The sequence below is a fragment of the Macrosteles quadrilineatus genome, unplaced genomic scaffold (assembly GCF_028750875.1).
Source record: "Macrosteles quadrilineatus isolate MER2022 unplaced genomic scaffold, UCM_ALF_1.0 Scaffold_14__1_contigs__length_3811126, whole genome shotgun sequence".
NCBI lineage: Eukaryota > Metazoa > Arthropoda > Insecta > Hemiptera > Cicadellidae > Macrosteles > Macrosteles quadrilineatus.
The window spans coordinates 93,356-119,692 of NW_026542607.1; the positions used below are offsets into that span (position 1 = coordinate 93,356).

General features: G+C 35.7%; 1 protein-coding gene across 1 annotated transcript; it reads right to left on the reverse strand.

Annotated features, from left to right (window-relative positions):
- Positions 1–5: 5 nt before the first annotated feature.
- Positions 6–24,865, reverse strand: LOC129005009 (uncharacterized). Its single transcript, XM_054433756.1, has 11 exons — positions 24,823–24,865; positions 22,874–22,951; positions 21,243–21,372; positions 15,595–18,443; positions 15,094–15,173; positions 11,493–11,636; positions 10,860–10,911; positions 6,009–6,086; positions 2,878–3,007; positions 320–2,337; positions 6–33 (listed from the first exon to the last, which is right to left on the reverse strand). Exons 1-11 carry the CDS (start codon positions 24,828–24,830, stop codon positions 6–8), a joined length of 5,595 nt encoding a protein of 1,864 aa, XP_054289731.1. The 5' UTR covers positions 24,831–24,865.
- Positions 24,866–26,337: the final 1,472 nt, after the last annotated feature.

Here is a 26,337-nt window from a genome sequence, read left to right on the forward strand (position 1 = left end):
GATTGTCAACTCTTCATCATCCATACTATTGAACTGTAAGTAGTTAAGTGTACTGAAATCTTCAGATGTTTCAGAAAACTCTTCAGTGGATACCACATCAGTAGTAGAAGCCGTTTTAGTTTCACTCCAGAATTTTGAGTCAGTGTTTTCTGAAACTTGTGTGGTTGAATGAAACAAAATATCTGAGTCTTGGGATATTATATCGTGCTTGAAATCTTCTGTTACACATTCTACTTCTACAATATCATTGGAGTCTTCAGATGTGTAGTTAAAAAAACAAGTTAGATTGAAAATAGCTTGACTTGATTTCTGCACATACTTAGCTATCAAAATTTTGAATAAAGGACATTCCAAATCATGAACAATAAGCTGACTCGAGCAACCGGTTAATATAGAAATATCCCCTGTGGCAAAACACTGGTGGTAAGAGCTTTTTACATCAGTACAGTTGGAGGAGTTGCTTGACCCTTCAAAACCCAAAAGACAGCTACAAGTTTCTGGAGCAGAGCAGACTCCATTAATACAATCTTCAGAACAGTATGGCTCACAAGAGAACGAATCTTCATAATTCTCTGTGAAGCCTGGATCACACTCGCAAGTTTCAGGCTCTACACATTTACCGTTAACACAGTCTCTAGAACAATAAGGAGAACAGTAGCTTGAATTACCAGTAGAGTTGACAAACCCTTCTATACAAGTGCAGGTGTTGGGAGCTGAGCATTCACTGTTGACACAATCCCCTTGACAAACTGGGACACAAGATTCATTTCCTAGATTCTCATAGCCCTCCCAACAATGGCAAACTTCTGGAAGAACGCAAGAGCCAAACTGGCATTCAGAGCAAACCGGTTCACAAACATAAGGACTGAAGGAAGCATACCCAGCAAGACATTCACACACTTCTGGTTCAATACAGTTACCATTAATGCATCCTAAAGGGCAAACTGGTTCGCAAATATGTTCGCTTTGTTTCCTATATCCATCCAAACATTGGCATACATTCGGCTTTGTACAGTTGGCATTCACACACGGTAAAGAACAATGAGGTTCACAAATATAAGGATCATCAGAGCGGATATATCCGTCAAAGCAATTGCAGATTTCAGGTGCCATGCATTCTCCAAATATACACTCTTTTGAACAAACTGGGTTGCAGGAGTATTTGTCATGAGGATCCGCTTCATAGCCAGCCCAGCAAGTGCAGACTTCCGGTGACATGCATTCGGAATTGACACACAATTTTGAGCAAACTGGTATGCATTCATATGCATCACTTTTGGTGAAACCCTCATAACAAGTGCATTCTTCTGGTGCAGAACAAAATCCATTCTCACACTTCTTGGAGCAATACGGATTACATCGATTAGGACTTATTTCATCTTTAACGAATCCAGTGTGACAAGAGCATTCATTAGGTGCAGTACAGTCTGAATTGACACACTGATCACAAACTGGTTTGCATTTTGATGGATCCAAACCTTTCTCATAGCCTTGAAAACATGAACAGGTTTCAGGTGCTGTACAGTTAGCATTTGTACAGCCACCAGTGCAGACTGGTCTACAAACGTAGACATCTGAGCGATCCAGTTCATATCCGGCGTTACAACTACATATTTCAGGTGCACTACAGATTCCATTTTCACATTTCTTGGAACAGATAGGAACACAAATGTAGTCATTTTCTTTCTCGTAGCCTTTGTTACAAGTGCAGATTTCTGGCGCTGTACACACTCCATTTTGACATTCCTTCGAGCACACAGGTTTGCAAGAATATTGATCTACCTTCTCATGTCCTCTGTGGCAAGAGCAAACTTCAGGCTGGGAACAAACTCCGTTTTGACATGGCTGGCTACAAACGGGGGTGCAGTTGTATCTATCCATAGGGTCAGTTTTGTATCCGAACACGCATGAACAGGTTTCTGGTGCGGTGCATTCTCCATTTTGACATTCTTTTCTGCAAATCGGTTTACAAACTTCTTGATCTTCCTTGTAGCCATCGTTACAAGTGCATTGTTCGGGTCCGGTACATTTCCCATTGTTACACCCCTTCGAACAAAACGGGATGCAAGTATACTTGTCCGAAGCATCTTTTACAAATCCTGGATTGCACGAGCAGGTTTCTGGATGTGAGCAGATGCTGTTGTGACAAGGTTTGCTGCACACTGGAGTACAGACGTATTGAGACTTGTATGAGTAACCAAAGTTGCAGCTACATGTACTTGGCGCTGAGCAAAACCCGTTGATACAGCTTTGATAGCATATTGGCTTGCAGAGACCAGCATAATTTTTGCGAAACCCATCACAACAGTAGTATTCTACTTCTTCATCTTCAACAGTCTAGAAAAAATAATATGATTATCAAACAACAATTAATTTTATAGATTTATTTATTAATTATATTTTGTACCTCATATTTTATAGGGGTGAAAACGTACCGTGAATAAACAAACACCAGAACTTACCTGTTTAATACCTCGAGACTTGTCGTCCGAGTTCTGAACCCCTGCGTTGGTGGGTGATAGAATCAAGTCTTTGGAGTGTTCACATTTGAACAATTAATTACGAAGAATAGTAATCTAAATTTATTTAAAATATATTACGCTAAATTCTTTGTTTAAATATATTAATCAGGCCCTGAAGGATTAAAGATTTATTTATTTTATTAAAGTATATTACGTTTAATAAATTGCCATACAATTTTGTTGTCCTTTAGCAAATTTTTTTGCCAAATAGTTTTAAGTTTAATACGAGTAGTTTTAGAAAATTTAGCCATTTAGTTAATGACTTGTCAAAGAACGTTAGGTTGCAATTTCAAAGTATTGTGAGTAACAAATTAACACGATGAACCTCTGACTTTTAGTGTAATGTAAATTATACCTCAACATGTGGGACATGATCCAGCTCCCAATAGTTATATGAACAGTGGGAAAGATACAAAAATCCACATCTCCTTGTACCAGTTTTTAGAACATCTTCATATCGCCACACTCTTGCTGTCTTGTATATTCTGAAAATGAGTGCAGTAGGTTTTTTGTTAATCATCGGCACTGCACTATACAATATGTTAATAGAAGTCTAGACCTTTTAATGCTAAAGCGCTGAAGCCAGTTTTTAATAGCAAATTTAATTGAATACACTGACAGAGTGTGGTGTAAAATTATATACTGATTTCCATCGTAAATGAAAAGACAACTTCTTGAAAACCTTCATGTCAACTTTCATAGTAGGGTATTGAAAACTAAAGGATACTAATACAACTTGGAAATACCAGTGGCGGCGATAGCGGGCCCGCAGTGCAGGGGGACCCGCGAGCTAGGGGGGCCCGTGAGCCTTGACCGGGATTTTCGGTAAATTTTACCGGCACACGGGCCCACGATAGTGTGACAGGCTCAGCCACACGGGTCCCCTATCATAACAATATTTATGAGAATTAAAATACATTTTTATGATGAAAATTTGTTCAAACCTATAGTTCAAGTAGTTTACAACAGCTAAACCAACACTATTACTTGACCGAACGATATAAATTATCTACCAACCTAAGTAAAAGAATTGTCATCAGTCATGCGGGTTGCATTAACTGTCCTCGTGGATTGTGTGAAGGCGCAGTCAAAATTGGTTGCATAATAATAGGGCCGTATTTATAACCAATGTGGCCTCTGGCCTAGGAAGATAAAACATTAATGTTAATCTTCCTTGCCCCCAGCGGGTGACACCATAGAGGATCCTCTATGCTGATTCGACTAAATAAACTTGACAATTTTATTACAACCAAATCGGCAAATTAACCTAGGTGGCTAGGGCTATTGCACTAGCTTATAAATGATTCCATTCTTTCATTGATGCTAAAGAAGGATTTTCATTTCATTTCATGTCTTACTATTAGGAGGCTGCCCTTTAGATTTGTTTACTTCGCACTTAAGATGTGTTTACATCGAGTCAGGTAAAAAATGCTACTTACCTAAGGGCCTCAGGCCAAATCAGATCGGTTCAAAATCGGGTTGCTTTGGAAACGGTTGATTTTTATAATAGGCCTATAATGTCGATTTTCGAGCCGAGCAGAACCTGGACTACAAGCTTGACTTTGTGTTGATCAAGCACAAAGTCAGAAAATCAAGCTTGAGCCGATTTTCTCAGTATTCAATACAATAATGCACAATTAAAAGTAAAAGCTTTTATATCCGTGAGGATCACGCTCACGAAATTGAAAGATTAGGCCTAAGCTTTTGCCGCGACGATGACGATGTCTCCGCGGCCGCAGATGTTCAATATTTTGCCGCGATTGCGGAAGACAATAATGACGTTTCTTTTTTAGCGAGAGATATATCTAGGATTTAGCCGCGATTACGGAAAAATTATTTACCCGTCACCACCAACGGGTCACGGGGAGATATTAGGCCGTGATATTAGATTGGGCCGTGAACGCGGGAGACGATGATGCTGCTATCTAATAAAGTAATAGGTTTGGTTGCATTTGCAATCACGGTAAACTATGGTAATGTTTCTTCCATGACTTATGACTACGGGAAGTATTTACGATTTTGCCGCGATCATGGAAGACAATCGCCTCGGGAGATGCCTCGTCAAGTTTATTGCAAAATTGCAAGTTTAGGCAGTAATACATGGGAAAATGTTTTTAAAGATCATTGGGAGAGGGGGGCCAGGCGAACAAACTTGCGGGGGGGGCCCGCGGTTTCTTATCGCCGCCACTGGGAAATACACTCTCATTGATTGGTTCATTGGACTATGTTCTAATTGAGTGGAAACTGCCCACAAGTAAATTAGGGTCTACATCAAGCTTTCGCGGTAGTCAAGCAACCTATTCCGAATCTGATACCAACATTGTACTCTTCATCCACTACTATTTAGCCCGTTCCTAACCCTATAAAGCATACAGCATTGTCACATAATTAAAAAAGTTTTTTTAATAAAGATTCATGTTCCTGCCAAGTAAAAATGGCATTCTGTTATTAGAATGCTATGGCTTCAGTCATCAACCACGATTGAAATTCATCACCAGTTGACAGATGTGAGTAACATGTTTTTGTATAGAAAACGTGCATATGGGCATTGAGTATAAACCTAACAAAGGGAGTTAGGAGGTGGTCTTCAACCTTTACACAATGTTTTCTTAGGTGCAGTGAGACTGCTGTTGTTTGTCAATCTCATTTTAAACAGCAACCAAAGTTGAGTGTAATTATCAATGTAAATGAACAAGAGAGATAGCCAGACCAGGGGACATGTCTAAACGGCTATCAAGAACTACTATCTTGGAAGTCTGAAACATGTGGATCCGCAAGCAAAGAATCTTGAAATTCAATCAATGTCATGATGGAAACGTGCGCTGCCAACCGGCCCCATAATGCAAACCTATATGACCTTTGGCAAACTACTACATTCTACATACGCCATTTGTGCACGTGTTCTACATCTAAACACTTTTCTTCATACTCATCCGTCAACTGGAAAAAGTAATCAAAAGGAATTGACCTCATTCCTACAGAAAATTAACTAAGCAGCGGGAGATTTGATAACATTTTAAAAACACACAGCAAAGCGTACAAGTTAGTTACAGAGATGCAAATTGTGTCAATCCGTACACAAATAATGCCAGTACGTGGCGTGGAGCCTCATTGAGGCGTAAAAGCGGACTGCGGATTTATACGACAAAACGGCCCTCATAGCAATCAAATTGTTACAGATTCTCATAACCAGGGAGTTTTAGATTAAATTCATAAGACCTTAATACATCAGTATGAGGTGTTGGTATTTTAGAAAGTTTCAGGTAAAAAGAGTATAATTTAATTCCATTTATTTACATGCTTATTATAAAACTATTTGAGTTTGTGTAGTTTTTTATATTTATAAATTTACTTAGTTTAAAATCATTTCTAAATTGACTAAACTATAATTAAAATCTGATATTCCTCAATGTATATAAAAATGTTGTGTTAGACACTGAAAACATGCTTGGATTGCAGGTTTGTTGCTACAAGGGTTTCACTTACGTTTTCCATCGTGTACAGACAGCATTGCAGTCTATGTGGCTAATATGTAGAGAAAACGCCAGAAAAATCCATATCCACCTGGGAAAAATTTAAAAAACTCAATATTTAGTAACTTAATTATTTTTTATTAATTATTTTAGGTCTAAAACACTGAGCCCACTTGGCTGTTTGTTAAATTTCAATACAATTGCCAATCTAATCCATCAGTTACTGTACATTGGTCTTTGTGGTTGAATAATGAATGTTAAAGATTATAGTTAAATAATAGTTATAAGATAACTATTACAGTATTTTCTAAGAACACCACTTCGGAACCTTGGATGACTAGAAGAACATAAATGACTAGTGCACCTGTTGCTCGAATTTGAGCAATTGCAAAGTATTAGGGGCGATATTTCAAAACGAATAATGCAAGGAACAACAGAAAAGATTGGCAGAGTCTTGAAGAAGTACAATATTAAAACTATTTATAAGCCCCCAACAAATTAAGCAGTTGCTCCATCCAGTGAAAGATAAATTACAATTGCATACTTCAGGTGTATATCACGTGCAATGTAGCTGTGGACAATACTACGTCGGAGAAACTGGAAGATTAGTCAGAACTAGGATAAGAGAACACATAAGGTCCACCAAAAATTTGAAAGTCTAAAATTCAGCAATAGCAGAACATTCATTTACTACAAAACATGCAATTGATTTCGAAAATGTCAAATTCTTAGCCTCCAGTTCTATTTATAACGAAAGGAAGATCTTGGAAGCCATAGAAATTAGAAAACACACAGACAATTTCAACAAAGGCCAAGTACTTGATCTTAGTAACACTTGGATGCCAATTTTAAACAACATAAAAGTCAAGTGTGTTCAGGAAAGTTCTGGAAGTATTGAGGCACGAGGGTTACAGCAGTCAGCGAACGCCGGGGAAAACACGTGGACAGTAAACACGTCAGCCCCTCTATCCTGGGATGTCTAACCCCCACCCCTCCAGATATAACCTGCGATCTCGCCCAGCTGTAAGCTCAACTTGATTTTTCATCTGTGCGGAGTCAAGTCACCCTGAAGATGGCACTCTGTAACGAGGCCGAAACGTCGGTGAGTGTTAGTGATTCATCATTTTTGACACGGTCGTTGCCAGAAGTCCACAATTCTACATACAAAACTTGTTGTAACCTTATGTCTTCTCTATGTTTTCGTGTTTTGTTCAAGTCTTGTAGGTTTTATTTATATAACTCTGTTAACGATCATCAAATGAAGTGATTACCTGACACCAGTGACACCTTTAAGCCTGATGATGGTTTATAAGAACCGAAACTAGCTGCCAAAACACCAACAAAGGACTACTATATGCAGGTGATCGTGAACCATTTTATAAGTATAATACAATCGTCCCAAGAATTAACAACTCTTAGAAAATAAACTTTACCTTTGAGAAAATAATAAATATGAGATAGCATAAGTGTAGATCTATACAATTGTGTTGAAAAAGTTTTAATTTCATTTTTGCAATACCACAAACTATATTACAAAGTGTTTCCCCCCTATGGCATTGGCATCTCTTTTGGTCCTTCTGAATATGGTCCCCTACACATTATTGTGCAATCTGATTCTTATTTAAAGACAATTCATTTCTAATTTTAATTTTTTATTTTGTGGTTCTACGATGATTTGAGGGAAGACACATTGAAATGCGATATGAGTAATTGAAATAAATACTTGTGATAATTAATTTGACAAATGTACTTAAGGAAAAACTTACTTGTCCATTTGGAGTGATCTCTAAGCAGGATGGAAGATTCTACCGGACATCATATCATCTGTCCATTTATCAGATGACTAATAATCAGCTGTTTTGTTATCTCCAGAATTGTTACACTGTAGCGCTTTAGAATTTAGCAACAAATTTACAAATAATATTTGTTTATAATATATTGTGATAATTTTATCAAACTGCATGCAATAATAATATGGTTGGAGAATAAATATGCTTAGAGTACAAGTTTATGTAAATGGGAAAACAGTAGCTACCATTCCTATAAAGACAAATTTAATTGCATCACTTGCTTTTAAAATCTCTTCAATATAGTTATCAACAAACACGTTTTGTCTGTGGCTTAGTTCAATACACATAAGTGGTAGATGAACCAGCTAGAGACCAAGCAATATTTACCAGAGTTCCTTGAAACCACGTATTGGAGAAAAAATGGTGACTTCATTTTGATTTAAATAAAATCTGTGTGTTTTGAAATGATAACCAGGATACTCAGCCCACAGAGAAAAGCCAAAACCGTACATGAGGTTTGATGACTGAGAAAATGTCTGTGGATTGCAAGTTAATATGGAACTGGGAACTATAGATTAATTGCCAACAGCCCATGGCTAAGCAACATCGTTTTGTTGGTTTTCTTTTTAGGTCATTGTGTAGAAAGTACGTTTTGGTAGGGGAGGATCACGGGTGTTTCAATCACAATAGATAATCACTGTTATTTCTAAGATCACTATATGTGGCCATCATGGTGGGAACTTATCATGATGTTGCCGTGATGGCAAGAGATCAACTGTTTTCGTGCTTTCAGACAAACTGCAGCATTTGCTACCATTTCCAGCTGATCCAAACAATCTGGTTTTTGTTTTTTTTACAACATAATACATGCACAATAAAGTTATTACATTGTAATAGAAACTCAATTTGAATTAGCAACTCTTCTTTCATTACTAAAAAATCTTCAAATATTCTTGACAAAAGTTTATGATTAATCACCCTTTTCAAAAAACTTTTCAAATAAAGCTGTAGAAGTAATTAAAATGTCAAAGGGGCCGAGATGAATGTGAATTTAGAAAGAACTTCAATTAAAGCACTGATAAATAGCCAACATTTCTTTAACTAACATTCGTTGAAGTAATTTAAGCTAATGAGCTAATCAAACTTGCTATCTTTATTTGTATTACATTTTGGTTTTATGTGATAGCTAGGAGTGAAGGTGTTACAAAAAAACCTCATCCCTACTAACATAGCTCTTAAAAAAGGTTGAGTCCTTGTAATAAAACTACCCACTATTAAGTCTAATTCAACTGCGATGTCACAGCTTAGCACTGTAATTGTTAAACCATTAATCAATTAAATTCTGTAAGACAAATGCTGGTATAAATAAAACACTGTAATTAGCAAAATATAAAATACATAGTATTGAACTAAATAAGACAATAACATAATTTCAAAATGTATCACAATTCCAAAAGTGTCCACTCACTCATAAAATTATTGAATTTAGGTGGTAACAAAATTAAATGAAATTGACAGTGAAAATAAGTGGTAATTTAATAGATTGATTTGTTTGTGCAAAAGTTGTATCCAATGTACTACTTGTAAAATAGAACACTACTTGACATTAGTAGTTGTCTTGAAGGGTAATAATTTACAAAAAAAATTTAAGAACGTTATTGACAACTATCACAGCTTTAGATTATACTATTAATTAAAACTAGAAGTGAGGTGGTCTAATGGTAGAGTGAGGTCCCGGGTTCAAATCCCTCTAATCACTAATGAATTTCATCTATTATGCATGACACTCTACTCTAGCCTGAAGTAAGTAATATGTAAAACAGTTTCAAGCTAAAGCCTAGCGTCATAGGCTGTGAAGGTGGTACATTAAAAAAAAATTAATAAACACTATCAATTAGGATGGCATGTAGGGAGGAACAAGGGAAAAGCACACAGCAACATTGAGATTCGAATCTCTTAACACAAGTGGTAGGGATTTATTTTTGTCCTAGGGCGCTAGGCACAAGTCCGGAATTGTTTTTCACAATTACTGTACTTCAGGCTAGACCTATGAGTTGTGGCATTATTACTTAGATCATTATTACTTTGGCGGATTTGAACCCGGGACCTTAGGGACTGAAGTCGCGCTCTAACCACTAGACCAGCTCGCTGCCCGGTAGGGATATTTAATAAATTCAATTTTCTTAAAATGAATCCTATGCAGTATTGAAGTTTTAAAAATTATATATTATTCCCATATTTAATCCCATGGTATAGTAAATATGGAGCTACCTCAAAAGGAATCTTGAAAAAATGTGACAATTCAGAAGCAATATATAAAAGCTATATATTAAAAATTAACAACAATTATTCAGCAAAAGAAAATAACACTATAAACTTTCAAGAACCCTCACTGTGTATGGCTTATATGTTCTTGACTATATAGTGTTTTTCAAAAACCAAATTTTAATCGTTAAATAATTGTAAGCAACCATAAATTGATACACACAACAAAAACAAAATTGTAATTGGAAATCATAACTAAGAGGTTCAAACAGACTGTCAATGCAGGGCATATTTTTTCTAATACATCCCTTTAAAAATTAAAACGGAAGAATACCCCAGTATTTAAACAAAAAGAGTCAAGGAATAGTTATAGACCGGTATGTTCTTTAGAATAATTAAAATGGTTATACTCAATTTTAGTTATTTTGAGCAATTCATGTATTACTATGTATACTTATGAATAAACTATGAGTAAGACTATGTCAATGACAATTAATTTTTGTTATAACTGTACCATAAAATTAAAGCGAAGGGGGTGGGAGGGAAATTTTAGTGTGAATGCACATTTTGCTCTTCCCACATTCTGCTTGACACTCTAATTGACGTGAATTGTAATGAGGTACCGAATTAATTTATGTGTTGTAAATATTTATCCTGTAAGAATATTTTGTTATTTATGTAAAGACTTGGTCTGAAAACTGTAACCCCTTACTTTGTCAATGATATGTTATGTATCTTACGGCATATAAAGATTGATTGATTGATTAATTGAGGCAAAGTCGACCTTTAAAAATTGGTTTGTACGCTACAGATCTGATTCTTGTGTGGCATGCTTCTCCGGCAATCTTCTTCTTTTCATCTCTGAAAATTGTAGATCAGTTGAGTTATTAACTGAAAGTTATTATGAAACTGGCTTATAGTTTCACATCACAGCTGTAATTCATACAATTAATTATTTTAATCTTCTCCTTTTCTGGGGTAGTTTTCAAAACTCTGATCTTAAATTACAGTATTTTTATTTTTTTTTGTATGATCGCGAATAACAAAATTATATTGTAATATATGTTTGATAAGTTCAGCAGTTATTTTTTAGACATGCTAGCTGTAATCGTATTGCAAAAACTTTATTTAAATTTGAATTTAATGATAAATTGCAGAAAGCTATTAAGATGTGAAATTGTGGGCTGTTGATAGGGAAACCATAATCAAGTTCTTATTATTTAAGAGCTGTTAAACACACACAATTAATTAGCCAAGTCAGAGAAAAGTTGTACAAATGTCAATGGAAATTCTTTTACAATTGCAATAATTCCATAGAAGTTATTCAATGAGTAACAAGGAGAAGTCTGTTGTAAAAGTCTTTTGTTAGGCTGTAAGGTATATTAAAACCAGTAATTAAAAAATATAATGTAGGCAGCAGTATATAATGTTTTCTAGATTACCTTCCTCTAACTCTGTCATCATGTAGTCCACTTTTCTGTTCCTTTTCCAGCAGTTTTGAATTGAAAAGTAAATAACTGCAAAGGTCAGAAGGATTAATGACAGAAGTATGTACCAATAAGACTTAGTCATCTTGACAAAGAGATCTGCAACATGAGGATGAAAATGTACTAAACATTGTAAATAATTGGTAACTACCGCACCAAGATAGTCCGATAGATGATTGCAACAACTGTATTTGTATAGGATAGAAAGTTTACAAATTTTCAAATAGTTATACGGTACTTAATACCATGTAGTAATATCATGTATTATTACTTCTTAACAATTTTATTACTAGAATAATTTTTCAATCTTAGCCTTGACTAAAAAACTAAATGTAACTCTATAATTGAGTTTCTCAACTACAGCCAACTCATTTGTGTACTGTAGTTTGAACTATTTTATCCATGGGATAATTGCAGACATTTTCCATCACAATCAGTAAAACCCCTTTAAGATCTAGACAGGGCCGATTTACCGAATAGGTAAACTTCTGATAATCCCTTGCGGCCGCGTAGACATCGTAATCTATTTTGTGGCAAGATTCTTACTATTTTCCGCGGTCGGGTTGTTTATACATAATTATCGTCTACCAATATCGAGGCAATATATGAGCAAATCCCGCGGTCGTCAGGAGATTATCATCGTCTACCGCAAATGGGGCAAAATTCTAATCTTTTCCTGCGGTCGTGAGGACATTATCTTCTTCTTGCGCGATCGCAGTCAAATTCTGACCACCCCTCGCGGCCGTGAAGACATAATATCGTCCCCCGTGGTCGTGTGGACATAGCAATCACCTCCCGCGATTGTGGCAAAATGGTAATCATCTCCCTTGGTCTTGTGGAGTGGAGATCATCATCCTCTTCCGAAAATTAGGCAAAGTTATGACCTTTTCTCACGATCGTGTGGCCATTATCATCGTCTTCCGTGACCGTGGCAATATTCTGATCATCCCTCGCGGCCGTGTAGAAATCATTATTGTATCTCTCGTGGTCCTCTAGACATCGTAATCATCTCCCGTGATTGCGGAAAAACGGTAATCATCCCCCGCGGACATATGGAGATCATCGTCTTCCGCAAATGAGGCAAAATTCAGATTTTCCCGTGGTCATGTGGACATTATCATAGTCTTGCGGGATGTAGGCATAATTCTGATCACCCCTTGCGGCCGTGTAAAACTCATTATTGTATCTCCCGCGGTCCTGTATACATCGTAACCATCTCCCGCGGTCATGAATACATGGTAATCGTCTCCCGCGATTGCGACAAAATGTTAATCATGTACCGCAGCTGTGTGGAGATCATCATCGTCTTCCGCAATCGTGGCTAAATTCTTGCTGTTTCCCGTGGTCGTGTGGACATTATAATCGTCTTCCGTGATTATGGCAATATTCTGATCATCCCTCGTGGCAGCGTGTAGACATATTATCGTCTCCCGCGGTCACGGAAACGTCACTGTTGTCATGCGCGATCACGGTAAATTGAATACTCCAGGTAGAAGACAGATTCACACATAATTCCCGGTTCAAAAAACTCCCGAATGATCCCCGGATTTCCCGGTCGGTGGACACCCTGTTATATATATTGCAAAGGGGCGCTACTACAGGGTGACACAAAGGAACCGGACGTTTTTTAAATAAGTAGTACACAGTAGTTACATGGAATAAAATAGTTTTAATACTGTACATAGTGAGGTAAAAATTTGCCATTTGTTACAAAACAGTCATTTTTTGAAAATGACGTCATGCATATGGTGGCCATGTACTTCTCTACAAATGTTCATTCTGGTCTGAAAATCATCTGTAACTCCGGTCAGGAGATCTTGTTCAATGCCATTGATATCTTTTGTGATTCCCAACTTCAAATCCTCTAGATTGCGTGGTTAGTGAGCATAAAAACGATCCTTAAGAAACCCCCAAAGGAAGTAATCACTAAAGGACAAGTCATGTGACCTTAGTGGCCACGGTATGTCACCAAAGAGAGAAATCACCTTGTTAGGAAACATTCATTCAATACTGCACTCACTCTGGCGACGTTTTCGTGTGTTCTCGAAGTTCTAGAAGCCTGGTGGTTTCTTTCTTGTTAAATTTCCAGTTGTTCGGAACCCTAAAACCCACCTTAATAGCGTAATTCGGCTTGAAACCGTTCCATGGCGTTCAATATTAAAATGTCGACTAAATTCCCACTGGGTTTTGTCGACGGATTCACCATTTTGGACTGAAGTTTCGTATGCGAAAACGCGATGGTCTAGGGTCCACTAAGCCATTTCAACAAAAATGGCAAGCCTTACTGAAGGTAATGACATAACCTCAATCTTCCTACAACGTACGACAACAATGGAACAGCTGTTAAAAAAACGTCCGGTTCCTTTGTGTCACCCTGTATTAGTTGTGCCTAGGGCGCTGACAGGGGTAAAAACGGGCCTGGATCTAGAATATGATTCCCTCCTTGGTGAAAATACTATATCCTAAATCCTAAATCATAACCTAAAACCCAGCCAGTCGAAGCTGGAAATTCACAAATAAAGAAATATCAAACTTTATAGTGGTCAAAACAAGAGAGTATAAACCCTGAAGGAATAACAAAAAATAGTTCAAATAGGGGGTAGTTAAAAACAATAGACACGTCTGAGGTGGTGGCTAAAAAGAGAGGGCAGACGTACGCAATTTATTTTATTCATCAAGCAACCTTTATGATTGACTTTGTATTAAATTGCAAGTAATGAACAGCAATGAGAGCACTTTTGTAAATCTTTTTATTAATGTTTCTACATGCAATAGCCTCTCCAAAAACAACATAAACTAGACATAGGGACCTAAACCAACACAACACCGGACATGAATCAGTCTTCACCCTTCCAATCTACAAGCTATAACTTGGCCTACTGAAAGAAAACCATCCTATAAAGGAACTAAATACTTTAACCTCCTTTCAGGACAACTTAAATAACTGAATAATTCAGCCTCTTTCCATAAAAAAAAAAAAAAACTCACAGACTGGCTGCTGGAAAGATCCTTCTAGACTAAAGAGAATTCATCCAAACATGACTTATAGTTCTTTTAAATATGATTAGTTGTAATCAACAAAGAACCTGTGAATCCTATGACACTATACTGCTATTCGATGAACATGTAAATAAAGTATTTTGTCTTTAGTCTATGCTGTTGTAAAACGTGAATTTATAATAGAAATTAGAGGGCAGTTAAGTTTACTAACAGAACACTCCTAAATTATAAGACATCTTTGTCAGAAGTAAAATGAACAATGCAACATTATACTTTTCACAAAAAAACAAGGTAGACAAGTTAAATTTTTAATTAATGAAAACTATCTCCATAATAATCAGCTACCAAATTTTAAAGCTGGCAAAATGTATATTTGATGTCCTCCATCACAGCAGGATCTGTTTTGACCTGAGGATAAAAAGATCTATATTAGATACTACCATTGACTATAAGTTGTTGTATTAATAGTCAAAGATACTACCTAAAATCTGTTATTATAACTAAAATACAGTTTTATACATGAAAATAGTCTTAATTTAGTTGGACCGAAACTTACCTAAACCCACAAAATATACTGGAGCCTTGAAACACTTTCCAAAATTAATCTGAAGCTCAAAACTTTCACCACAGGAATCTCTGTTCAACATAAACACTTTGTTAAAAGACTTGTTAAAAGAAAAGATGGTAAATGTACCAGTCAAACTATTGGTAATCATTACAACAACAAAAGTTAAAATACATAATCTAAACCTTCTTATTCATTAATCTTAATGACAATCTGTTGCACCTAATACTTATGTTTTTCTTTATTTGAAATGTTTTATAGGCAAATGTATAAAGGGGCAGAAGTGATTCTATGTAAAAGTTAGACACACATTTTTGAGTATAGAAATAAAACTTATATGAACCACTTGGTTTTCTTTTTAAAGTCTCTTTGGTTCAATTAGATCTACCAAGCGGACCTAAATAGATATTATAATATTTTTTTTTTATGCTAATAATTCTGTACTAACAGTCTTATAAGGCGCAAGTAAAATGTAAAGTAAAAGAAACTCACCCAAATGTTGCAATTGAACGAACACACCAATCAGATTTAAGTTTATCTATATTTAGGAACTCTTCAAAGGACTCCTCAGTCATTTTTTCTTTTACAATCAGAGGCACATTGTTTATTTTGAGAGTGAACCTCGCCAACTTAACATAATCTTTGGTACTGGTTTGATGAAACTCTGTATTTGTAATTTGTGTTGAATATGTACTAAACTCACTAGATTGATAATCATTTGTGCTCAAATATTCAAAGTCATATGTGCTATAATAATCGTGTGTGCTATCAAAATCAAAGGCAGTCACATTGTCAACCATTATTTGTTTATTTTCTGTTGTAGATTCAATGGTCGATTCTTCATAATCCGTACTATTGAATTGTAAGTAGTTCAATGGACCGAAATCTTCAGATCTTTTAGTAAATTCTCCTGTTGTCAATTCTTCATAATCCATACTGTTGAATTGTAAGTAGTTCGAAGGACCGAAATCTTCAGTTGTTTTAGTAAATTCCCCTGTTGTTGATTTGATTGTCAACTCTTCATCATCCATACTATTGAACTGTAAGTAGTTAAGTGTACTGAAATCTTCAGATGTTTCAGAAAACTCTTCAGTAGATACCACATCTGTAGTAGAAGCCGTTTTAGTTTCACTCCAGAATGTTGAGTCAGTGTTTTTTGAAACTTGTGTGGTTGAATGAAACAAAATATCTGAGTCTTGGGATATTATATCATGCTTGAAATCTTCCGTTACACATTCTACTTCTACAATATCATTGGAGTCTTCAGATGTGTAGTTAAAAAAACAAGTTAGATTGAAAATAGCTTGACTTGATTTCTGCACATACTTAGCTATCAAAATTTTGAATAAAGGACATTCCAAATCATGAACAATAAGCTGACTCGAGCAACCGGTTGATATAGAAATATCCCCTGTGGCAAAACACTGGTGGTAAGAGCTTTTTACATCAGTACAGTTGGACGAGTTGCTTGACCCTGCAAAACCCAAAAGACAGCTACAAGTTTCTGGAGCAGAGCAGACTCCATTAAGACAATCTTCAGAACAGTATGGCTCACAAGAGAACGAATCTTCATAATTCTCTGTGAAGCCTGGATCACACTCACAAGTTTCAGGATCTACACATTTACCATTAACACAGTCTCTTGAACAATAAGGAGAACAGTAGCTTGAATTACCAGTAGAGTTGACAAACCCTCCTATACAAGTGCAGGTGTTGGGAGCTGAGCATTCACTGTTGACACAATCCTCTTGACAAACTGGGACACAAGATTCATTTCCTAGATTCTCATAGCCCTCCCAACAATGGCAAACTTCTGGAAGAACGCAAGAGCCAAACTGGCATTCAGAGCAAACCGGTTCACAAACATAAGGACTGAAGAAAGCATACCCAGCAAGACATTCACACACTTCTGGTTCAATACAGTTACCATTAATGCATCCTAAAGAGCAAACTGGTCCGCAAATATGTTCGCTTTGTTTCCTATATCCATCCAGACATTGGCATACATTTGGCTTTGTACAGTTGGCATTCACACACGGTAAAGAACAGTGAGGTTCGCAAATATAAGGATCATCAGAGCGGATATATCCGTCAAAGCAATTGCAGATTTCAGGTGCCATGCATTCTCCAAATATACACTCTTTTGAACAAACTGGGTTGCAGGAGTATTTGTCATGGTGATCCGCTTCATAGCCAGCCCAGCAAGTGCAGACTTCCGGTGACGTGCATTCAGAATTGACACACAACTTTGAGCAAACTGGTATGCATTCATATGCATCGCTTTTGGTGAAACCGTCATAACAAGTGCATTCTTCTGGTGCAGAACAAAATCCATTTTCACACTTCTTGGAGCAATACGGATTACATCGGTTAGGACTTATTTCATCTTTAATGAATCCAGTGTGACAAGAGCATTCATTAGGTGCAGTACAGTCTGAATTGATACACTCATCACAAACTGGTTTGCATTTTGATCGATCCAAACCTTTCTCATAGCCTTGAAAACATGAACAGGTTTCAGGTGCTGTACAGTTAGCATTTGTACACCCACCAGTGCAGACTGGTCTACAGACGTAGACATCTGAGCGATCCAGTTCATATCCGGCGTTACAACTACATATTTCAGGTGCGCTGCAGATTCCATTTTGACATTTCTTGGAACAGATAGGAACACAAATGTAGTCGCTTTCTTTTGTGTAGCCTTTGTTACAGGTGCAGATTTCTGGTGCTGTGCACACTCCATTTTGACATTCCTTCGAGCACACAGGTTTGCAGGAATATTGATCTATCTTCTCATATCCTCTGTGGCAAGAGCAAACTTCAGGCTGGGAACAAACTCCGTTTTGACACGGCTGGCTACAAACAGGAGTGCAGTTGTATCTATCCATAGGGTCAATTTTGTATCCGAACACGCATGAGCAGGTTTCTGGTGCGGTGCATTCTCCATTTTGACATTCCTTTCTGCAAATCGGTTTACAAACTTCTTGATCTTTCTTGTAGCCATCGTTACAAGTGCATTGTTCGGGTCCGGTACACTTCCCATTGCTACATCCCTTCGAACAAAACGGGATGCAAGTATACTTGTCCGAAGCATCTTTTACAAATCCTAGATTGCATGAGCAGGTTTCTGGATGTGAGCAGATGCTGTTGTGACAAGATTTGCTGCACACTGGAGTACAGACATACTGAGACTTGTATGAGTAACCAGAGTTGCAGCTACATGTACTTGGCGCTGAGCAAAACCCGTTGATACAGTTTTGATAGCATATTGGCTCGCATTTACCATTATTACTGCGAAACCCATCACAACAGAATTGTTCTACGTATTTATCTTCAACAGTCTGGAAAAAATAATATTAGTATTATAAAATTATTTATTATTATTATTTATGGAGTTATCAATTAGATCAATTTTAGTATTTGTGTATCAGTTTGGGCTTGAAAACAAAGTCGAGAGGCGATTGTGATTCATTTGGTTAGGGTAACTGCAAAACCAAAGGGGGGAAATGTAGAAACGGTCACCCACAGCCCTACTTCAGGACCGAACCCTTTTGCGCTTTAGTTTGGACACCAACTAGCACTGCCCAAAAATCCTGCTTCCCACACTTTTTAGTTACTAAAGTATTCTTAATAATAGTTTTTTTTTTTTTGTTCTTTAACTTGCATGATTCTGCTAATATTAAGAAAAAAGTTAATTAAAATTGAAAATACTGTTTTATATACAATTAAAAAGGTTTTTTTATACAGGGTGTTTTTTTAAAAACTTGCATCTTTATTTATGTAAAAACCACAATAGATAGAAATATGCAGTTTGTGGGAATCATCTATTGACGTAGGGGGACCAATTGTTTTGAATTCAACGTTACATTCACATTCCCCCCCCTTTCCCCCCCTGCCACCAACTTATTTTTTTTAAATAGCAAGGTACCCCTTGTGACATATCAAATAAAATAGCATAAAAAAAGAAAATGTTTGATGAAAAAAAATTGAAAATCGGTTCATAAATTTGTGAGATATTCCCCCCCTCACCCCCCCCGGAACTTAATTTTTTTTTAATAGCAAAGTACCCCTTGTGACATATCAAATGAAAGAGCATGAAAAAAGAAAATTTTTGGTGAAAAAAAAAATTAAAATCGGCTCATGAATTTGTGAGATAATCACCCCCCTTTTCCCCTACCAATAACTTGTTTTTTAATAGCAAGGTACCCGCCCTTGTGACATATCAAATGAAAAATAAATTTCGCCAAAATTTTTCTTTTTTCATGCTCTTTCATTTGATATGTCACAAGGGGTACTTTGCTATTAAAAAAAATTAAGTTCCAGGGGGGTGAGGGGGGGAATATCTCACAAATTTATGAACCGATTTTCATCAAACATTTTCTTTTTTTATGCTCTTTTATTTGATATGTCACAAGGGGTACCTTGCTATTTAAAAAAATTAAGTTGGGGGCAGGGGGGGAAAGGGGGGGAATGTGAATGTAACGTTGAATTCAAAACAATTGGTCCCCCTACGTCAATAGATGATTCCCGCAAACTGCATATTTCTATCTATTGCGGTTTTTATATAAATAAAGATGCAAGTTTTTAAAAAAACACCCTGTATATTGTATTTTAAAAGTTTGCATTTGTACACTAACTTGAGAGTGCAAGAAGTGAGAAAACCCCACTGGTTCAAAAATAAGTATAGCCATATTTCACCCCCCTTCTAGTACATGATCAAATTCTACATGACTCTAATTGACTTGGACTATGTATGTTTCATTTACAAATACAATCAAACAGCATTGGTAGTTATACTCCTTAATGAATTACTTTCACAAATAATAGTGTTTATTTTAATATAAATTTTAAAATATAATAACTTATTATTAAATACTGGCATTCTAATGATTGTCATATTTGATGTCAGCCCAGAAGCAACAGAAATGTATCCATCGTCTTCACAGCAAAGTCAAAACATATGGCAGCAATTAATTGACCACAGCCGAGTTGAGTATTAACAAGTTTGAAACAATCTAATAATGGATACTGAGGAAATTCCTAACTACAAGTAAATACAAAACAGAAATACAAATTCACTTACATTAGCATTAGTTATACAAGATTACAAGATGACAATTAAGTCTTGAGGCTACTTTATATAGTTTTAAAACTTAAAGAGATTTCACAACCAAATTTGGCATATCATTTCTGGTAATAGCATTGACTATTGGATTAGTCAAGTATTAAGCTACTTTTTTGTGTACATAAAACACAAAAAACTTCGGATCGGTACTTGGATGTGACATATAGGGAGTAAGTTGAAAATCTTAAAGGTAAGCATAGGATATGTACATCAAATTAAAGGTCTTGATAAACTTAAAACAATGCCGCAAACCGGGTCTCAAATGGACAATCGAGTAAAAAATAATTGCTGTTCAAAGATTCATTGAATTTGCAATGCTATTAAGCTACCTCCTCATGGTAGCACCCGCTAATAGACGGAAGAATATGATAAACGTAAGCATAGGTTGATACGCACATCAAATTAAAGGTCCTTATTAGTTGAATGCAATGCCACAAATTTGAGCTCAAAAGAACAACTGAGTAAAAAAACTGCAGCGGTTTAAAGATTCAAAATGGCAGATTTGATAAATCTTTGAACGGCTGCCCTTTTTGACTTGGTTGTTCATTTGAGGTCCGGTTTGCGGTATTGTTTTAGTTCAACAAGACATTTAATTTAATTTACGTATCAACCTTTGCTTAACTTTTAGATTTTCAAATTACTTTAGTCTCTATGGGCTGTCCCCCATTTGTGACATCCGATCATCATGTGCAAAAAAAAGTAGCTTACTATTAATTAGTAATGATATGCCAAATTTGGTTGTGATATCTCTTTTCGTTTTAATGTTATAAAGTAATCCTAAGACTTAATTAATTGTCACTCTGTATATGTATTCTTTCTTTGAATAATATCATTGACTATACACAGGGTATAGTCAATGATAATATCCATAAATTGTATGATTGTGGTTTTTTTTATTATGTACATAAGCAAGTAAAGAAATAAAATGATTAATTAGTTAATTTAAACTGTAAAGAGATTGATCTGAAAATTATTATAATTAATTAACACAGTTTCAGAATGCTAAATATTATACCTTCGTACGTTGGACTTGTACATTCTCCCAATATTCATCTCTGCATTTTTTAAGCCTCAAAAATCCACATCTCCTTTTTCTAGTCTTTCGAACAGGTTCATATCGCCACTCTGTTACTGTCCTGTATGTTCTGAAAATGTGTGCAGTAGGTTTTTGTTAATCATTGGCACTGCACTATACAATAGGCCTATGTTAATAAAGTAGAGATATCCCCTTTGGAAACCTTCACGTCTTTTATGCATATGAACTAAAATAGTAGGATATTGAAAACTAAAGGATGGAACAAAACTTGGAAACACACACTCATTGATTGGCTCATTGGACTATGTTCTAATTGAGTGGAAACTGGTTACAGGTAAATTAGGGCCACCCTCAAGCTTTCGCTATACTCAAGCAACCTATTCCAAATCTGAGACCAACGTTATTCTTCATCCACTACTATTTTAGCCCGTTCCCAACCCTAAACCTTAAAAACACATTGTCACATAAACGTACAGCATTGTCGCATAATTAAAAAAGTTTTTGAATGAAAATTCATGTTCCTGCCAAGTAAAAATGGCATTCTGTGATTAGAATCCTATGGCTTCAGTCGTAAACCACTATTGAAGTTTATCACCAGTTGACAGACAAGAGTAAAATGTTTGTACATAGAAAACGTGCAAATGGGGAACAGGGAGTTAGGAGTTGATCTTCAACCTTTACACAATGTTTTCTTAGGTGTAGTGCGACTGCTGTTGTTTATCAATCTCATTTTAAACAGCAACCAAAGTTGAGTGTGATTCTCGATGTAAATGAACAAGAGAGATTGCCAGACCAGGGGACATCTCTAAACGGCTATCAAGAACTACTGTCCTGGAAGTCTGAAACACATGGATCTGCAAGCAAAGAATCTTTAAATTCAATCAATGTCACGATGGAAACGTGTGCTGCCATCTGGCCCCATAATGCAAACCTATATGGCCTCTGGCAAACTACTACATTCTACATGTACGCCATTTGTGCACGTGTTCTACATCAAAACACTTTTCTTCATACTCATCTGTCAACTGGAAAAAGTAATCAAAAGGAATTGACCTCATTCCTAAAGAAAATTAACTAAGCAGCAGGAGATTTGATAACATTTTAAAAACTATCAAAATTCAAAAACTGTCAGCTGCAGAATTGTGTCAATCCATACACAAATAATGCCAGTGCGTGGCGAGGAGCCTCGTTGAGGCGTACAAGCAAACTGCAGATTTAAACGACAAAACGGCCCCAATCAAAATAGTTGATTATGTTGATTCATTGATCAAAATGTTACAGATTCTCATAACCAGGTAGTTTTAGATGAAATTCATAAAAAAATCACAAAGCCTTAAAACATCAGTATGAGGTGTTGGTATTTTAGAAAGTTTCTTGTAAAAAAACTGTATAAGTTATGATGTTTGCTAACAAAAGTGTATAGTTTCATTCCATTTTTTTACATAAGGCTATTTGAGTTTGTGTTTTTTTTTTTATTTTCTTTAATATCATTTCTAAAGTGACTAAACTACAGTTTAAATCTGATATTCCTCAATGTGTATAAAAATCTTGTGACAGACACTGAAAACCTGTTTGGATTGCAGGTTTGTTGCTACAAGGGTTTCACTTACGTTTTCCATCGTGTACAGACAGCATTGCAGTCAACGTGGCTAGTATGTAGAGAAAACGCCAGAAAAATCCATATCCACCTAAAGAAAATTTTAAAAACTCAATACTTAGTAACTTATTTTTATTAATTATTTTAGGTCTACACCCTTGAACCCACTTGGCTGTTTGTTAGATTTCAAAGATGTTAAAGATATAGTTAAATAATAGTTATAATATCAATAACTATTACAGTATTTTCTAAAAACAGCACTTTGGAACCTTGGATGACTAAAAGAACATAAATGATACATGTTTTGTCCAGTTCAAGACCTAAAGTTGAGAAAAATTTCAGAAAATTTTACTCAGTGGTGTTTTGGATTTACTAACAGATACAAATACAGTAGAGTCCCGCAAACTCGGCACTCGATAACCCGGCAGTCTGGATAACTCGGCCATCACCTGGCTTAGAAAATTAGTGATTTTTTGAGTCCGAGTTAAACATGGACTCACGCCAGCTCAAGTCAAATCATTCTCAGCTCGTACAAATGATTTTTTGTACTCTATCTGATGACTTGATACTAACTTGTAATATATATATAAATAAAAGAGGTAGTTAATAAGCTTAAAAAATTGTATTATTCTTGTTTTTAACCCTAGTTCCCGATAACCCGGCATTTCACAAACTCGGCACCCTTCCAGTCCACATTACGCCGAGTTTGCGGGACTCTACTGTAGCTACAAAGACAGAGACCACATCATTTTATGAAATAGATTCTATATTTTCGTAACTTAACTTTCAATCAGTTTAATTTTTTATTAATGAATGGATAAAATGGTACTAGGATAAAATGTTCCTAGTAGCAAAGTTTTCCAAAGTGTACACTGTCAGAGACAATTTGTCTAAAGTTCCAAACACAAGCCGTAAAATCTCTTTCATCCCATTTTATCGCACATTTACACCTGTAACTGCATATAAGCAACGTGTTTGTCATAAATATGTAACCTTTTGCCATTGGCTCTCTGTCGTTGTTTACCAAAACATTTTGTTATTATTTTATTTTCTCTGTTAATACCTAAAGGTATTTTATTGATGATGAAAATTTATCATAGGCCACTACTTTTCATAGATGAAATAAAAGAGGTCTGTTAACTAACACTGTTTATTTACAGCATATAATTTACTTCAAGTGGTTAACAATATCTGCATATAGTAACCCTTTGTTTGGCAACTAGTTTTGGTTCTTCTGAACCATCATCAGGCCTCAAGGTGTCAGGTAATACCTTCATTTGAAGATCGTTAACAAAGTTCAATTAATAAAACACGTACAACAGTTTTTTGTAACCTTATGTCTTCTCTATGTTTTTGTGTTTTGTTTAAGTCTTGTATGTTTTATTTATTGAACTCTGTTAACGACCATCAAATGAAGTGATTGCCTGACACCTTAAGGCCTGATGATGGTTTATAAGAATCGAAACTAGTTACCAAAACAGCAACAAAGGATTACTATTTGCAGGTGATTGTGAACCATTTTATAAGTATAATCTTTGACTATTAATACAACAACTTCTGTATCCAATAGTCAATGGTATAATACAAAAGTCCAAAGAATAACAACTCTTAGAAAATACATTTTACCTTTGAGAGAAAAATAATAAATATGGGATAGCATATAAGTGTAAATCTATACTACAATTGTGTTGAAAAAATCTTTGATTTTATTTTTGCAACTCCACAAACTAAATATTAAATCAAGTTTTTCCCCTCTATGGTATTGGCATTTCTTTTGGTCCTTCTGAATATGATCCCCTACACATGATTGTGCAACCTGATTCTTATTTAAAGACAATTATATTTTTATTTTATTTTGTAGTTCTACAAAGATTTGAGGGAAGACACATTGAAATATGATACGAGTAATTGAAATAAATACTTGTGATAATTAGTTTGATAAATATATAAGGAAAAACTTACTTGTCCATTTGGAGTGATCTCTAAGCAGGATGGAAGATTCTACCGGACATCATATCATCTGTCCATTTATCAGATGACTAATAATCAGCTGTTTTGTTATCTCCAGAATTGTTACACTGTAGCCTAGCGTTTTAGAATTTAGCAACAAATTTACAAATATGATAATTTTTATCAGACTACATGCAATAATAATATGATTGGAGAATATATATACTTAGGGTAAAAGTTTATGTAAATGGGCAAACAGTAGCTACCATTCCTATAGAGACAAATTTAATTGCATCACTTGCTTTTAAAATCTCTTCAATATAGTTATCAACGAACACGTTTTGTCTGCGGCTTAGTTCAATACACATAAGTGGTGATGAAATTAATAACCAGCTAGAGACCAAGCAATATTTACCAGAGTTCCCTGAAACCACATTTTGGAGAGAAAAAAGGATGACTTCATTTAGATTTAAATAAAATCTGTGTGTTTTGAAATGATAACCAGGATATCCAGCCCACAGAGAAAAGGAAAAATTGTACATGAGTTTTGATGACTGAGAAAGAGATAAGACTGGTAAAAGGTAAAAATGGTTTTCTTCAGGGCTGTGCGAATAGTTCGAAAAACGAATCGAATCCGAATCTTTTTAGAGATTCGATTCGGATTCGAGAATGAATCTACTGTTTCTAACTGGATTCGGATTCGGAATCGATATTCGAATTTACTGGTAAGAGATCCGGGTTCGGATTCGATATTCGAATTTCTTGGAAATAGATCCGAGTTGGGATTCGATATTCAAATTTACTAGATTCTGATTGAATATAATTTTCAATATAATTTTTTAGACACTAAAAAACTACTTGTGCGCTCCGATTTGCTGTTGACTGGTTCATGTTAGGAACCTGACCAACTTGGTGTTAGGCTTTAGGCACATTAGTGTAGGTCGCATTTGAACCCTATCTTGGCTATCAGTAAACTTAACCTCACAGTGTTAGTTGTTACTTGTAATAGTAATGCAGACATAGGGTTGTTTGGAGGATTAACACTGAGGTGTATAATAGGCTGGGCCTATGTTTTAGACTACACAAATTGGTAGTCCATCACTTTTAGCGAGTAACTTAGGCCTTGGTGGTAGGCCTAACTAATGCCCAATTTTTTAGTTTCAAAACTTCAAATAGGTAGGCCTAAATTTTATAACTTTTTTATTTGTCCCATTTCAAGAATTTTTTTAACTATAATATTGGTATAATTACCTCGTCAAGTAATCCAAATGATGTGTTAGGCTAAATTTTTTTAAGCAATTCCCTAAGTTATTTCAGCCCCAGAAAATGTGGTCTAAAAATGTGAAAATTAGTACTGCTGACTTTCCTCGGATTCGGATTTGACTCTGAACAGGTTTAAATATTCGGATTCGATAACAGCTTTAAATTTCAGATTCGGATTCGATCCGGGTTCGATAATGGCTGTAAATTTGAGATTCGGATTCGACCCAGATTCGACTCGGGATTAATTAAAATATTCGGATTCGA

Coding starts and splice junctions, on each gene's coding strand:
- LOC129005009 (XM_054433756.1), bottom strand. Junction 21,373..22,873: donor GTCTGTACACGATGGAAAAC/GTAAGTGAAACC, acceptor ACACATTTTCAG/AACATACAGGACAGTAACAG. Junction 15,174..15,594: donor CGTTCAATTGCAACATTTGG/GTGAGTTTCTTT, acceptor TATGTTGAACAG/AGATTCCTGTGGTGAAAGTT.